The sequence below is a fragment of the Rhododendron vialii genome, chromosome 8a (genome assembly GCF_030253575.1).
Source record: "Rhododendron vialii isolate Sample 1 chromosome 8a, ASM3025357v1".
Lineage (NCBI taxonomy): Eukaryota > Viridiplantae > Streptophyta > Magnoliopsida > Ericales > Ericaceae > Rhododendron > Rhododendron vialii.
In genome coordinates, this window is record NC_080564.1 from 17,450,625 (window position 1) to 17,466,540 (window position 15,916).

A 15,916-nucleotide genomic window follows, 5' to 3' on the forward strand; every position below is an offset into this window, starting at 1 on the left:
GACGGGACAGGAGGATTATGTTTTGGTCTCCTTTTTTGGCGCTATATATGTACATACATAACATATATATAGGGACAATCTTGGTATTAAGAAAAAATGAGGATGAAATCATAAATGCAAAAAAAGTGCAAGATGAAAACTTATGAAATGTGACACCTGAGGACGATTCTTTAAGTGTCCCCCAAATTCATGTGAAAATGGGTTGCGGAGGGTGACAGCTGAAGACGATTCTTTAAGTCTCCCCTAAAACTATACGAAAATGGGTTGGAAAATGGGGGTGGTTATTTTCAAATACCTTGTCAACGTTTGAAGATAAGCTTTATCACTTGGCAATATGACTACTTTTTTTTTCCAAGTAATCGTAGAATTTCTTGTCATCCTTTGATATACGTTCAAAGAAAGTGGGTCCTTTCTCTACACTATGGGCAGGGCACAGTTATGAGAAGATCTTGTTTGTTTCCTAGGATTGGCTCAATTTGTTGGTAGACGTCCAATCTAGCTAGCTAGGTAGGTAGGTGTAGTTTCGAAATCAAAAACAACAAACTATATATATGGTAGTAGTATATAGGAATAGGAACAGGACTCATTTTCCTATCTCTTAATAGAAAAGTTGACTACGCATTCCTATAGTTGAATATTGAAAGCAATGTACGTTCATTGAGCAAATGATTCACTCCTTGAAAGCTAGTAATTTCCTCGATCTGCTGCCATATGTGAATTCAAAGACGGGAAGCAAAACCAAGTATAATAAATTTTAAAATTAATTCGATCAAAGACAAGCTAGCTTGCAGGACACATTAAAGGTATGTAAGGAATGAGAATTTATAGAGATTACAGAAGAATAAAATGATAAAATAAAAAAAAAAGAGAACTTAAGATGATGAAATATTGAAACGCGCAAAGAACTTATTTTTGCATTGGAAGATCACTTCACAAAGTTGCAATCCCGAATAAATACCAAAATCATCCTACATCAGTATATTTTTTGCGAGAATGCAATTCTTCACAGTTGAAATGAAAAAGAAACTCAAATTCACTGATATCATCTCCCAGTAGGTGCAAGTATTGTATGCCAACACAAAAATCAACGATTGCTTTTGTTCTTTCCCAAGTATTTTCAAGAAGATTAATGGTTAAAAAAATAAAAACGCTCTACCCTATGCGGGTTATCCTATGAACGAGAATAACCCTAGGCGTCCCTCTCTTGTAGCTGCCTAAACTTCCATGATTCATCCATGTTCCACAAGCTATCTGCCAAGTTAATCCCATTAGTCCAATTGTTTTCATCCACTTGGCAACCTCGAATTGGCTCTTCAAACTCCTCTGGTGGTTCCATAGATGCCATGAAATTTCCCGTGTCATTGCTCAAACAATTATCCACATTGTAACAACCCTTCAGAAATGCGTCGAGGTCGTTGTTACCCATATCTAAGAATGGATTACTGGGGTATTCTGAAAACATTTGAGGGTTATGTGGGAAATTCATGGATCCTGAAGAGGTAATACTTGGGCTAGTGGATTGTTCTGAGCTTGTATCACTACATCTAAGAACATGCCCATTCAGGGAAACTTCTGGCAGAGATGATGGTAATTGTGTGATGATCGGAGGGGGATTGATGGCCGAGTTTTGAGATAAAATGGATGAAGAAGGGGACGACAGTTGCATCTTTTGGAGCAGCCGCGGCATCCAAATGCACCGAATCATTTCTTGAAACGCAGCACTATTTGAATCCATCTTCAGATGTCGGGCCTGTTTTTGCACCCGAGTTCTCCAATAGTTCTTGATTTCATTGTCTGTCCTGCCCGGTAAATGCTGTGCAATCTTTGACCACCTACAGTCAATGATAACCAGTAACTATGAAACAGTGGTGTGGTTCTGATCAGAGGAATGAATGCGTTGAAATTGAGAATCATTAGGAATTAGTAGGATAAAGAACCTATCAGAAGAGAAAATTGCACGACATCGACAATGAATGACTCGCAGCCGTTAATAAAGAAAACCGCAACTCAGTACACGATGCTTTCCCAACAATAGTATCAAGAAAGGATCAGATATATGCAGTCTAATCCATTTTGGAAAAAAACTAGTTTTGTATCACACCAAAGACGATACCAACAATCCTTACTTCCCTTTATATGAGTTCCGAAACAGAAGTCGTTAGGGTAACTCGTGATTGTTACCTGTTGCCCCACTTGGAATGGAGTTCGAGAATCAAGAGCTGTTCCTGTGGGGTAAGATTTCCGCGCTTAACATCCGGTTTAAGATAATTCAGCCATCTCAATCTACAACTCTTGCCAGTTCTTCTTAGACCTTTAACAAAGGAGAAGGAGTTTGACAAAAGTAAAGATTAGTGTAGAACTTGCAAACTTAATTCATGTATACGGTAAACAAAATCAATGCTACGTACAGATCTTGTGCTGAAAGAAACCTGCAGTGCACTCTAAATCACATTGAGACTCCCTAAATACCAGAAATCTTTTTTTTTTTTTTTAAAAGAAAGAAAGAAAAGAAAAGAAAAGAAGCAAATGTGACTGAACGTGGATTGGGACAGAAATAGGGAACATAGAATTCCGCTCCATTAATCATTACCTGAACATTTCGCTAGCAAATTCCAGTGTCTCTCACCGTGACAAGAAATATATTTGGTGAGAATAGTGTCTTCTTCAAGAGTCCATGGCCCCCTTCTGATCTCATGAGAATTATCTTCATCACTGGAACTTCTTGGACTCTTCTTGCTCGAACTAGACATGGCTCTTTTTTGTCACAAATAGGACTAGATCAATAAAGCTAGGTGTACAAGGGGGCTTTAGGGGCTTAGAGCTAGAGTTGAAGCTAAAGCAGGGGAAGCAACAGAAACCAATTACTACAAAAGAATATATGTGTGTGTGTGTGTGTGTGTGTATATATATATATATATATATATATATATATATATATATATATATATATATATATATATATATATATAAGCAACAAGAATCAAAGCACCCCATAACATAAATATACTATACGCGCGTACAAATACTATGCATGCCAACGGACTTTTCAAATGAAGTTGCTGATGATGCCAAAACCCAAGTAAATCCTACAGTATATATAGGAGTATTTCTTTTTTCTCCCAAATTAATTAAAGATTATTAATGGATGGATGCTAAATGGTAAAGCAATTTTCTCGATGGCCGGTGGTTGATCACTAGGTCTCTTGATAATCATGCAACAATTCAACAGATAAAGCTTATCAATCATTAGATTAAGCACCACAAAAGAATTTACATAAGTAGAGGCAAAAGAAGATCAACATCACTGGATTTCTTATTTAATTAAAATACAGTACCTTAAAATTAATGAAGTAGCGTTATTATACACGACACCAGCACTAATTAAGGTTATTTTCTTTTATTTGCAGCAAGCAAACAGAGTAGTAAGTAAATCACGATCGAGATAAAACAATGAGACTAAACTCCATTAGTTTATAAGGTCAATGTACGTGACCATATCATGGAAGCACTGCACAAGGAATTCCAGGTTGCAGATGGATCGAGTAATAAGCAAAATTATAAAGATCGAGCATTTCACTGATTTAGCATTTGTTGTCACTTTGGGCCTTATGATTTTGTTTTCCGCAGACAAAACCGTTCAATGTTTACTGTCCGTTGCAATCTGACCCTCTAAGGCTTGACTTTTATCTCACTTTTGTCCTGTATTTTTAGTTTTGGCGTATCGTGAGACTTTGTGTCATGGAACTAGCAAGGGAACTACCTTTCCAAAATATACGTCCTACGTACATAGACTCGTACAAAAATTCTTATTTAGTAGCCCTTTAGGTTTTTTGTTAAACGATAGTATGGACATGTGATTATTTTTCAAGTCTATATTTTATTTTATGGTCTCCATATGAATTTACTTCCGCAATGATCTGACTATGACAAATGATTTTTCTGAGTTCCTTTTTTTTTTTTTTTTTCTATACGCATGGCCTTATAGGTCTTAAGTTTATCTGTGGAGCTGATCAAGATTATTATTCGAGTTCCACCCACCCCACTCATGTAATCATCTTTCTTCAAACCCCTACCACTGTGTGAGACCAAGAGTACTCAAAGGAAAAAGGGGGGGAAAAAAACCAGTTGTTCTACCTACATGGAAAAGTCTGATAACTGCAGCTAAATTTGACTCCTCAAAACACTCTACTGTTCCTTTCATTCTCGTACGCCAATTATTCCATTACAAGGAGGAATTCAAAATACAAGGGCTAGCTAACTTTGTCTTTAGATTAATGTTTTTTTTTTCTTCCCCTAAATGGCTTTATAGGTCTTAAGTTTATCTGTGGAGTACTATATTATCAATCTCAATCAAAATACATCAAGTAGAAGACTCTTCTCTAGATAGGGAACCAAGAAACCACGACAGTGAGGACTCAACCCAATGATATATTTAATGCTCTCATACAAGTCTAAAGTTGCAAATAAAATTTTTAGTATGTACATAAATACGTTCATATACATATAAAATAATAAAAACATATATATATAAGTAAATTTTTATGCTTTGTTTGGATTATAACTTGAAAAAAATTTATCAACTCAAAAAATACTTATTACTCCTATTTCTAATCATTACTCTCATCTCTCTCTCTATATCTCTTCATTCATTATCTCTATCTCCAATTATTATCCTACTTTCTCTCTTCATCATTATCCCAAGAATTCTTTTCAATTTTTCCAAAGTTGTCATCCAAACACAGCATTAGTAATTGTAAACGTTTAGACTTGTACAAGTTTTAAAATTTTCATTAAGTAACTATATAAAATTCCCATGATATACATATGCTCCAGGTTCGCGACCTTAATCGGGCCAAATACTACTACGTTCATATTCGGCTTATTTATGAAACGAGGCTAAAATTGAGATTTAGGTTCAGTTCATTTAGTAGACAAATCAAACTCGAACGAGCCTTTACCGAGTCAAGCCTTGAACAGTTCACAAACGGCTCAGTTCATTTGCATCCCTAGTTGTACCCCAAACCAGACAAACTTTTCCCATCCAAAACACACACCTCATCGTAAGCTTCGATTGAAATCCAATCGAAAAATAAAAAATAAAAAATAAAGAAAAAATCCAATAACATCACAATGATCCGTCACTAGTAGAACCACTGTGACCACGCCCACAAATCACGGATCTCCAACGACCTCGAGATGCTAACCAGAACCACAATCATAAACTCCGACCCATCGGTGACCATGTGGATGGAATGACATCATGCATATGGTATGAAGTCAAGGTAAAGGATATTTTGTTCGCAAGAGTTAAGACCAATTGGGAAAAAAGGCAGCGAAATTGCACAATTAATACTCCTTGCACCACTTTTGATTCAATTTCAAACGAGCTTTTTAATTCAATTGGGTTAGATCCAACTATATATCCAAGCCAATATTCGATTTCGGATTGCGTAGTTTGACGACTTTACAGAGCCATATATCTGATCTCAAACGTATTTAATTTATTTTATTTGGTAAGTATCTCAAACGTATTTTTAACAGGCTGAGCTCTTGTATTATGGAGTAGCTTATTTGTCTTTACAGCTAGCCACACAACACCAATTACGGAAAATGAACAAAACCTTTAGCCGCCCCAACTGTGTTTACTGTAGTTCATGAAGCTTTAAATGACCGATATTCACACGAAGGGAGGGAGTGATTTAGACGCAATTTGTCATATCTGCTAGCTGTGATCTACAAGTCAACCTCAAAGAATAAGCATACAGTTCCTACTAAGGCTGGGGTTATGAACCATTTTGGGTCTCAAAATCCTTATGCATGGTTTTAATAAATTTTCTATCTCCGTCTCTCTTTATTTATTACTCTCAAAAATCTCCTACAAAATCCAAACCGGATAGTAAATTTTCTCTCTCCATTTCTTTCCACTTATTTTTGAAAGGCTCATCTCTCTCCATTTATTATTCCCAAAAACCTCCATCAAAAATCCAAACCGAACATGATCTTTATGTCCTTTGTAGGTTTGGACAATGATTTCCAATCTACTGATTTCGAAATAGGACTATGGATGTGTATACATATACTTCTTTCATCACATTTTGTGACGAATTTTATTTTGGAAAATTCTTGGGACTCAAGGGTATTTTGCTTTTTCCTAAAGTCTCAGATCAACTACTTTGGAGTCAATCTATACACAGTTTTTGTTCCGGCTTTAATTGGGTCTCCCAAGTGTTCAAATCTGCAAAAATTCTCTCTCTCTCTCTCTCTCTCTCTCTCTCTCTCTCTCTCTCTCTCTGTCTCTCTCTCTCTCTCTCTCTCTCTATCTCTCTCTCTCTCTCTCTCTCTAACCTAGCCCTATCTTCATCTCCCCCCCCCCCCCTCTGTCTCTCTCTCTAAAACCTAATCCTATCTTCATCTCCCCCCTCCCCCTCTTTGGGGTGGGGGGAGGTCTCCATTTTCCCTCTTTTTCTCTCTCCTTCTCTTTCTCTCCCTCTTTCCTTAGGCATCTATTTTTCCTTTCCATTCCTCCATCATCGTGTGCTGTTTGATGCCACGGTTCAGTTCTCTGGTCAGATTTGTTGGTGTCCGTTCTGCTCTGGTTTGTTTGGGTGGAGCGTGGGTTAGTGCTACCGCTCGGTAAAGGTGGCGGTTGATGGTGGTGGGATGTGGTTGGTGGGGTTCGGGCGGCAGTGTTCTGATGGTAGCTAGATCTATTCGCCGGTCATGGTGGCGGTTGTGTAGGCTGGATAGAAAAGGCAGATGGTTAGGATTAGGATTTTCTTTATTTTGTTTTTCATCTAGATTTAATCTGATTTATATCCGAATTTAGTTCGGTTATGTTCAGATTTAGTCCGGTGGGTCTTTGATTGATCATTTTCATAGGTTTGATGATGTCTTTGATATAGAGATCCGCCATTTGAGGCACCCGGTGTCTAGATACTAGTTCCACGTTTGCCGTTCAAGATTACGATGCGGATGGATAATGGCTCCTGCTTAGGAGTTCAACATTAGTTTTGTCTCTTTTAGGGTCTGGCGATTTTTCTATATCTTTGTTTTCGGGTGGTTATCAGTAGCTGCTGTATGGCTTCATCTGTATTTGGGTGATTTGGGTGATTTTTTGTAGATGTCGTATGACTTGTTTGAATGAATTGAATGGGTATGTTTCCGTGAAAAAAACAAAGTGTTCAAATCTGAACTTAAAACCAATTATTTTTCATCTTTGATTTCTTTCCAAAAAATTTAATTTCTTCAAATTTTTGCAACTATTCTAATTTCAACATCGGCCTTGCTAATCTCCGCCCACTAAGCGGAGGATAATGTGTCAATAATTTCAAACAAGTTCGGGTATCAATGCATATCTAACGGATATTAATACACTTTCACAAATATTAATACATCTTTCTCGGATATCAGTGCACTTTTCACTTATTATCCTACACTCTTTGGGCGGAGGTTAGAATAATCCTCTCAACATATACAAATTTGTGGATGTTTGTTTATGAATGTAAAGTGTGTCTATCTTTAACCCTCATTTTCGTGTGAGATTAAGTTGATTGGTGCATAGTGTTATTTGATTTGTACATCCATCACATGTGCCACGACTTGTAGGACATTAATAGGAGTATGTTCACATTGAAAACAATATTGGGGGAGTTAAATAGGGGCCATGTCCCTTAAATATACCTAAGTCCTCATCCTATAGGGTTTAAATAATTATATTCTCATCCTGAGATTTGACAAAAATCCAATAATACATTATACCCATTTCCATATAAAACCTAATTAATCACTCACATAACCCCCACACTCTCTGTCATCTCTCTTTGGATCCAAAGCTGATTGGGCGGCGGAGTCGTTGAAGATGCACCAGATTGTTGATGCTCGTCTAGATGGGGCGATACAGGGCGAGAACATATCTCCGACAAAATAACCAATCTACCGTGAAACTGTAGCTGATCTCTAGCTACCGCCTCATTTTCGATCTCCAAATGAGCCGTTCGTCGTCCATTTGTGTGTTGGCCGGGTTGGAGGCTCAACTCCAGTTGATCTCAGGATGAGTCGTTGTTGTCCATCTATGCATTGGGTTGGAGGCTCATGGGGTATGTAGATCTTGAGAGAAAGGGAAATTTATTTTTTACTAACGTGGGGGTAGGATTGGTTTGGGGTTTTTACTAACGTGGGGTAGGATTTGTTTGGGGGGGGGGGGGGGGGGGGGTGGTGGTGGGGGGTTGCGGGTGTTTGGGTTTGGGTTTGGATTTGGATTTTTTGGCATTTGGTGATTTTCTATATAATTTGTAGTGGTGATTGTTGGAACCCCATTCTTGAATTGTTTCGATAAATATTTCGTGTTAATTTTTCAAAAAATAATCCATGGAAAATATGGTTGATTTGTTATGATTTTTTATTTTCATGGTTAATTATGGTCGTAATTATTGAGCCTCAATTTTTATGGTTGATTTGTAGAAATAATCCATGAAACAGATGGTCGATTTAAATATGCACCATGTTCCGGAAAAAAAATTTATGGTAATTTTGTAGAAATAATTCATAAAAAATATGGATTATTTTGAAAATATTTCATGAATATCAATGTGTTCCGAAACATGTTTTATGATGCATAAATAATCCATGAAGAATATGGTTGATTTGAATATCCGCTATGTTTTATTTTTATGGTAATTTAGCATAAATAATTCCAGAAAAACATGAATTATTTCGAATCGATCATAATTAGAAATTGGGATATAAATTAATACATGGGAAATGGGTAGGTAATAAATGGAGAGAGATATAGAAATGAGGGTGTGCGTGTGTGTGTATGTTGCAATTTATGAAATGGGAGAGTTGTGAATATTGGAGAGAGGTGTTAAAGATAATTAATCATAAATTAATAAAGGCATAATAGAAAAACTATACAATTTAAGGATGTTAACTTAATGATTCAAACTATTAAAGATGAAAACTTATTTATGTGTTTCAAACAGGATTTCTATTTAATTTTTTCAACATTATATTGCAAGTTTATTTTTAGAAACTGGAAGGACGACATCACAAATCTTCCGCCAATGTTTTTTCCTCACTGTCCACATAATTTCTTAAGGGTCATCATTTGGTCCGGAGGCCCATGACCCGCCCGAAGCCCGCCCGGCCCATCAGGCTTTTACCTAGTCCAAGCCCGTGAAATGGGCGGACTTGCCCAGCTGTAGTTTGTAATGGGCAGGCTTGGGCCTATGAATTTTTACTCGGCCCGGCCCATGAGCCCGCCCGTGGTACCCGCCCAATAGCCTGCCCATTAGCCCGAAATCCCACAAAACCCTTTCTTTTTTCCCTTGGTTTAGTTTTTGCCCAAGGAAATTTAAGCCCGCCCATTGGCCAGCTCGGCTTTTGGCCCGCTAGCCCCTCATTGGGCTGGACCTGGGCTTCAATTTATGGTAGGTAGCCCGGCCCGCAGAAAAAGAAAAAGTCCGATCGGCCAGCTTGGCCCGTGGTCGGGCTTGGATAGTGACTTGGTGGGCTAGGCCGGCCCAATGATGACCCTTAATTTCAATTGATTGAGGACCAATTAAAGGCCAAAAATCAAAGGTAAGTCTCCCAATTTCCATGTTATACGGGAAACTGGAGAGTAATTCCTCATGAACCCATTCTATTGGTACAAAATTAGAGGTCGGTTCTGTTTTTTAGGTTTGGTTTGATCCCAATCTTGAATATTATTCTTGAACCTAGATAGGCTCAGTTATATTTCTTAATGACTTTTTTGCCCACGAACATGCAGTGCACGAGAAAAAACTGAACTCACTCCCCTCCCTCTCTCCCTCTCCCTCTCTCTCTAAAGCACTCCCAGCAACTTCCCAATCGACGGCGTGTCCACGGCCACGGCGGTCTTTTTCTCTGGTGACGATAGTGACCAGTGTATTAGAGGACCCGACAACAACGACGACCACAACCACCACTTAGATTAGCAATCGTACCTTTCTCCTCCGGCGGGATCAGAAATCTTTTGGTGCTTGTACTGCAAAATTGCTCTATAGTTTGACTTCTATTCTGGTTAAAAGTTGCAGCAGGAGGTATTGGTGACATTGGATTATAATTGCTCTATTGTTTGTGAGGCTATGTGAATTGTTTTTGCGAGGCTATGTAAATTGTGTTTTATTGTTTATGTGAATTATGTAAGCTGTCTATGTGAACTATGTATTTTAGTGTGTATCTGGCCTATGTGAATTGTGTATTTTAGTGTGTTTTTGGGCTATGTGGACTGTGTGGTGGTTTATGTGAACAGTATGTTGGGGCTATGTGAACGGTGTGTATTGTGGCTATGTGAACTGTGTGTAGAGGCCATGTGAATTATTTATTTTAGTATGTGGTGAGACTATGTGAACTGTGTGTAGAGGCCATGTGAATTATTTATTTTAGTGTGTGGTGAGACTATGTGAACTGTGTATTTTCAATTATGTGAACCGTGTATTTTCCACTTCACATAGCCCATTCCCATAGCCAGTTGGCTTAGTTCACATATCTAGTTTTCATAATCCGTTCTCATAGCCATGTTCACATAGCCAATGGTATTTTTATACGAATTAATATAGGTCATGACTATTTTAAAAAGATTGCATAAAAATAATACTCCCTCCGTTCCTTTTTAAGTGTCCTGCTTCGTAACTCCAACTTATTAAAAAGACATCATCATTATACCTTTCACATCAACTTTTTCCTTAATTTTCCCTACTTACCCATCATCATTACACTTTTACTCACTAACTTTTCAAAATGGAATCTACTTTTAGGGGCAAAATGAAAAATTCACCAACTTTTACCCACTAACTTTACAAAATGGACACTTATTAAGGGACAGCCCAAAATGAAATACTGGACTATAAAATAGGGACGGAGGGAGTATGTAAAGAACTATTTTAAAACCAAAGCTCAAAAAAAAGGGCCGGCCTCTAAAACCCCCTTCTAATGGATATACATATATCTCCAGATTAAATGGGCCTGCTAGGGAAGAACACAACCATAGAAGATGGAATTGCCACGGGGTCCTCTCAATGTGGGGTATTATTCAATGCCCGCAGAACACCGAGACGTCTCAAATTTTTTTATACCTCTCACTTTGTGGTGGGGAGGGAGCAAAGCCGGCCCAACCCCAAGACCCAAGAGACCTGGACCTTGGGCATCTCAAAAATTTCATTTTTTAGGGGCACTTCAATATTTTTACTATTTAGGTTTGAGTATGACTCTTTTTAAGCCCAATGGAATGAAAAAAAAATGACCAATTAAAGGTAATAAGTTAGCCCAATCCACCATCCCACAAGCCTAAGTGCCCAACTCACTAAATTCCCAAAATCCTTTCCCCCAAACCATTGAATAACAACTCCCCAAAATCGTTTCCCCCCAAACACATCACAAAAACTTGACGATCTCGTATTTTGTGTTCGTATATAATGATTAGTAGAACTTTATATTGGTTTGGCTTTCTCGTATTGTGATTATTGTTGTAAAAATTGTTAAGTATTATGTAGCAGGCCGAGCCCTATTATGATTTTACCATGGATCACCTCTGCCCCTCTCCCACCGTCGACCGCCGCATGGACAGCTAATCCACTCCATCTGGGCTCGGCCTAAGCCGAGGCTCACCAGTCGACGGCTCTGCTTTTGCCTTGCGTCCGGCGACGGAGAAGATCTATACCAAGCTCGGCTACCATATGGGGTCGGCAGAACGGACTATGTCACCTAGCCCGAATCCCCTTCGGGCTCGGCTTCCCTTCAAGCTAGGCAAACGACAAGTTCTTTTGGGCTCGGCATGTCCGCGCGGCCACGTGCCCGCTCACGTGTGGAGACGGTTACGCCCTGGGATAATCATGAGCGCACATGAATCATGCCAGCTCACCCCCGTAAGCGGTTATCCAGATCTGTTTGGTGACGTCACGATGACATCGCCTGGTCCGCGCAAGGCACGTGCCTGTGCTTGGGAAGCAAGTCAGGAAGCTCTATAAATACCAAAGGATAACGCCTCTGGAAAGGTACATGCTACTACATACTCACACTCATCATCTTCTGCTTCCTCTCTCTGCACAATACTTATCCTCTCGCCGGAGGGCCTTGCCGGGGCTACCCCCGGCCTAGTCTTAGTCGTGCGCTCCCTGTGCAGGCTAGGAGAAGACTCAATAACCATCAAGCCACCAGCGAAGGAGAAGATCGAGGATCACGGGCCACACATATTAACTTTTTAAGGGCACCCCTTTTTTTATTAGGCCTTAGGCACTAAAAAATCTTGACCCGGTTTTGAAAGGGACCACACAAATATATAGTGGATAAAGAATTTGGGGCACTACGACCATGTGTGTTTTGAAATATTGGGTAATGAGTGGAAAGAGATAGATAAAGAAGTGAGAGTAATAATTGAAAAAAAATTTATTGAAAACCATACGCAGAGAGAGAATCCCAAATTCCAAAACGAACATGGTCTACGTAATAGTGACCAAGGGGCATTGAATAATTTTCCCACAATGGGCTCAGTTCTCCACTGTTAAAAAATTACAAAGCAAAATATTGCCTTGTGATTGCAATATGTATTTAACTATTTATGTATGGACTATGATTAGGAAATGAACAGACTTAAAAAGTTTATACTTCAATATAGTAAATCCATTTTATTTGAGATATTGCTTTTTCGAAAAGTAAGAAAATATTTTTCAGACAAAGGCAAAATATTGTCAAAAAGGATTTACTAAATAAGTGTATAAACTTTTTAAAGTCACAATCCATATCCCAAGCTACTCCATACATAAATAGATCTTGGAAGCAGAAGACAAATCCCTAGCTACATGATCCAAACACCTACTCGGTCTCCAAACAACTCACTAAAATTCGTGATTCAATTCCGTAATTCCACCCAGAAATGCAGAGTTTTAAGCCTTCATTCTCTTGTTTCGATTTCGACCCAAACATGGAACTAACAAACCACTTTCCAGAGCTCAATCCAACTTTGAATTCCCAGAGCTTCATGGATCTTCGCATTGACAACTACTTTATGCAGAACCCACCTCCATTTCCAGGAAACGAATTCGCAGGATACTTGGGAGAAAATTTCCCCGGTATTTTCCATCACGAGGTGAAGAATGTGTTGCCAGTTTCCGAGCCCATTGCATCGGAAGGAAATGAATTCCATGAAAGCAACAAGAGAAAAGCAATTTATTTGACCGAAAGTAGCTCGGGAAACTCGTGTCCACCAGTTTCTGAAGATGAGATTAGGAGAAAGAATGTAATCACACTTTTCTTTGTCTGTACATTCTGGTTCTTTTTGTTTTTGTTAATGCAGGGTGTCTGGGGCAGTTTGCGCGCACTTCGGACTAATCCCTGAAGACCCTCCTACAACATTTTCACACGCTTGCCCGAGGGGTGTGGTTAACATTATCTCTCTGTTTATTTTTTTAACTCTGTTATTTCACTCTGTTTTTTCATAGAGCTTAGGAAGAGGAAAGAGAACGAGAGGGAACGAGAAAGGGGAGGAGAAACCTAAGGACGTGGTACATGTTAGAGCAAGAAGAGGCCAAGCTACTGATAGTCACAGTTTAGCAGAAAGAGTAAGTTTAACTATTTTAACTTCTTTGGCATGGTTTCATAGTTTTCTGTTTCTATTTTTTACTTTGAAAGTACATGAAATTTAGTTGGAAAATTATTTGAGAGAATACTTTTTTTTTTTTTTTTGAAAATATCTCAATTGTTAGGGGATACATATTCGATTTTCCAAAAACTGCTTTCTCAACAAATTGGAAAGGTTACAGAAACGATGGGCGTATTTGACGTATTTGTGATTTTTGTTTCTGAAGTCACGAAAAACGGAAATGCAAACGAAGAAAATCAAAACAAGGAGGGATTTGTTTTTGAACGTAACTGTCAATGAAAACTAACTATGTTGTATCTAAATACATATATTTGATGGGATTTGTTATTACACATGGATCAGGTTAGAAGAGGAAAAATTAATGAGAGACTGAAATGCTTGCAAGGCATTGTGCCTGGTTGCTACAAGGTCGTAAGCCCATCCATCCATCCATCCATATCTCTCGATCGATCTCATAAGTTATGTTTGTACATTAGCAGTAGTAGAATATACTGATTTGATTTGAGTAGTTATTATATATATAACGTGCAGACGATGGGCATGGCAGTAATGTTGGACGAAATAATCAATTATGTTCAGTCCTTACAAAATCAAGTTGAGGTACGTATATATCCGTGAAACATAGAGTAATTAACAAAAGATTGAAGACTTATTAATTAATTAATTAATTCTAACATCGATCTTTCGTTCGTTCTTGTACGTGTATGCATGGGATGGGATGGGATGGGATGGGATGGGATCGGAGTTCAGTTTCTCTCTATGAAACTTACTGCTGCAAGCAGCTTCCATGACTTCAACTCCGAGACTGAGACTTTGGAAGCATTAATGCAGGTGGGTGCATGCTTTGTACTGTACTACTTCAAAGCACGCTTTTCGATCGATAAACAAACCCCGTGCGCGGCCACTTCTATTTCTTTTCTTTTCTTTTCTTTTCTTTTCTTTACTTAAAAACAAAATATACTCTCATATAGGAGTAGAAAGATGGGAAGCTAGCTATTAATTCTAGTACTATCAACTCTTACTATTAGCTAACAAGTAGTAGTTGTGGAACTTTTTGTTTAATTGATGGAAACAACTTCAATCGCTTATCTCAATTGAATTAAGTTCTAAATCAATAGTGGGTACATCGAATTTTAAAAACCGTCTACATGAGCATCGGTGAACGAAGGATCCCCAAATAATTTTGTAACGTCATCTCCGCATAACTTTGGTTACAATAAGATATAGTCTTTTGGCCCTTTCATGTTGATATTTTTATTTAGCCCCCCCTTGAGAATTAATTTCTTTAAACAATAATTCTCTGAATTCAAACTAATGCTGCATTTGGCTCTCTTTTTAAAAATCCATGTGTCTGCCCCTATACACGAGGCTCTTGCACATAATATTTCGGATCCAGGAAGTTGAAACAAAAGTATTAAAAATTTAGTCACGGAAAACTTATTTTGAAATGCGAAGAGTTGCCACATGAAAATTTATGTACAACAATTCTATTCGTATATATGGTGTCAAACCATCAATGGTTGATTTTGAATGTTTTACATTGCAGAGGGCAAAGGCAATTGAGGCACAGAAGGTGCAGAGGCTTGAGACAGAAGAGTATCAAGGACTTGTTTCTTCTTCTACTCAAATTGTTGACTCCGCTGACCTCACTTTTGGCAGCTATCCCTCATTACCATTTGACACATGAAGATGCTTCACTTCATTTCCCTCTGTTTCTCACTTTTCAAATCAATTTGAAATATTTGTCCCCAATTTATTGGTAAATGACAACAAACTGAAAATCATACTTGTATTGGCCCTCACATATATTGGGGAGATTGATCATTATTAATAAATTAAAAAAAAAGACATGATCCTTTTATATGTTTTCTTTCCTATTTACTCTGAATTTCCTAGGGCGCCAAATTAACAGCATGTCCATCAAATATATTATAGGCCAGAGCATAATTTTTAACATAATCTATCTTGATTGGATTATTATTTGATGTCTTGTACTTGCAGCTCAGACAAATAGGAGGGAGAGAGAGAGAGAGAGTTGAAATATACAGTATATTGGTACGTACTTAATAATACGTTGGATTCTATATTGATTCCAAAACATACAGATGTTGCATTTCAGCTGGTAGCTTTGGCTATCACTTTCTGACATGACACAATATTAGCTGGATTAGATTAATCTAATTTGCTGCTTCGAAGTTTTCCCATGACTGGTATTAGTCATTTATAAAAGAGAAAACGATCAATAAGAAAAAGGGAAAAAATCGGATTAATTGTTCCTGAGATGGACGGTACCGCAAT

The 15,916-nt window shown here is 38.1% G+C and overlaps 2 protein-coding genes across 2 annotated transcripts; one reads left to right on the top strand and one right to left on the bottom strand.

Annotated features, from left to right (window-relative positions):
* Positions 1–973: 973 nt before the first annotated feature.
* LOC131335959 (transcription factor MYB62-like) lies at positions 974–2,855 on the bottom strand. The gene is made up of 3 exons (XM_058371523.1): positions 2,591–2,855; positions 2,182–2,311; positions 974–1,832 (listed from the first exon to the last, which is right to left on the bottom strand). The coding sequence occupies exons 1-3, from the start codon at positions 2,748–2,750 to the stop codon at positions 1,190–1,192; spliced, it is 933 nt and encodes a 310-aa protein (XP_058227506.1). The 5' UTR covers positions 2,751–2,855; the 3' UTR covers positions 974–1,189.
* A 9,939-nt stretch (positions 2,856–12,794) lies between these two features.
* Positions 12,795–15,402, top strand: LOC131336369 (transcription factor BEE 3). The gene is made up of 6 exons (XM_058372170.1): positions 12,795–13,255; positions 13,458–13,577; positions 13,961–14,026; positions 14,150–14,218; positions 14,369–14,449; positions 15,165–15,402. Exons 1-6 carry the CDS (start codon positions 12,893–12,895, stop codon positions 15,303–15,305), a joined length of 840 nt encoding a protein of 279 aa, XP_058228153.1. The 5' UTR covers positions 12,795–12,892; the 3' UTR covers positions 15,306–15,402.
* Positions 15,403–15,916: the final 514 nt, after the last annotated feature.

Excerpts from the sequence above, each read along its gene's own strand:
- LOC131336369 (XM_058372170.1), top strand. The coding sequence starts at position 12,893 with ATGCAGAGTTTTAAGCCTTCATTCTCTTGTTTCGATTTCGACCCAAAC. Across the intron at positions 13,578-13,960 it reads GTCACAGTTTAGCAGAAAGA|GTTAGAAGAGGAAAAATTAA; the intron begins GTAAGTTTAACT and ends CACATGGATCAG. Across the intron at positions 14,027-14,149 it reads TTGTGCCTGGTTGCTACAAG|ACGATGGGCATGGCAGTAAT; the intron begins GTCGTAAGCCCA and ends TATAACGTGCAG.
- LOC131335959 (XM_058371523.1), bottom strand. The coding sequence starts at position 2,750 with ATGTCTAGTTCGAGCAAGAAGAGTCCAAGAAGTTCCAGTGATGAAGAT. Across the intron at positions 2,312-2,590 it reads TTTGCTAGCGAAATGTTCAG|GTCTAAGAAGAACTGGCAAG; the intron begins GTAATGATTAAT and ends CCTTTGTTAAAG. Across the intron at positions 1,833-2,181 it reads CATTCCAAGTGGGGCAACAG|GTGGTCAAAGATTGCACAGC; the intron begins GTAACAATCACG and ends CATTGACTGTAG.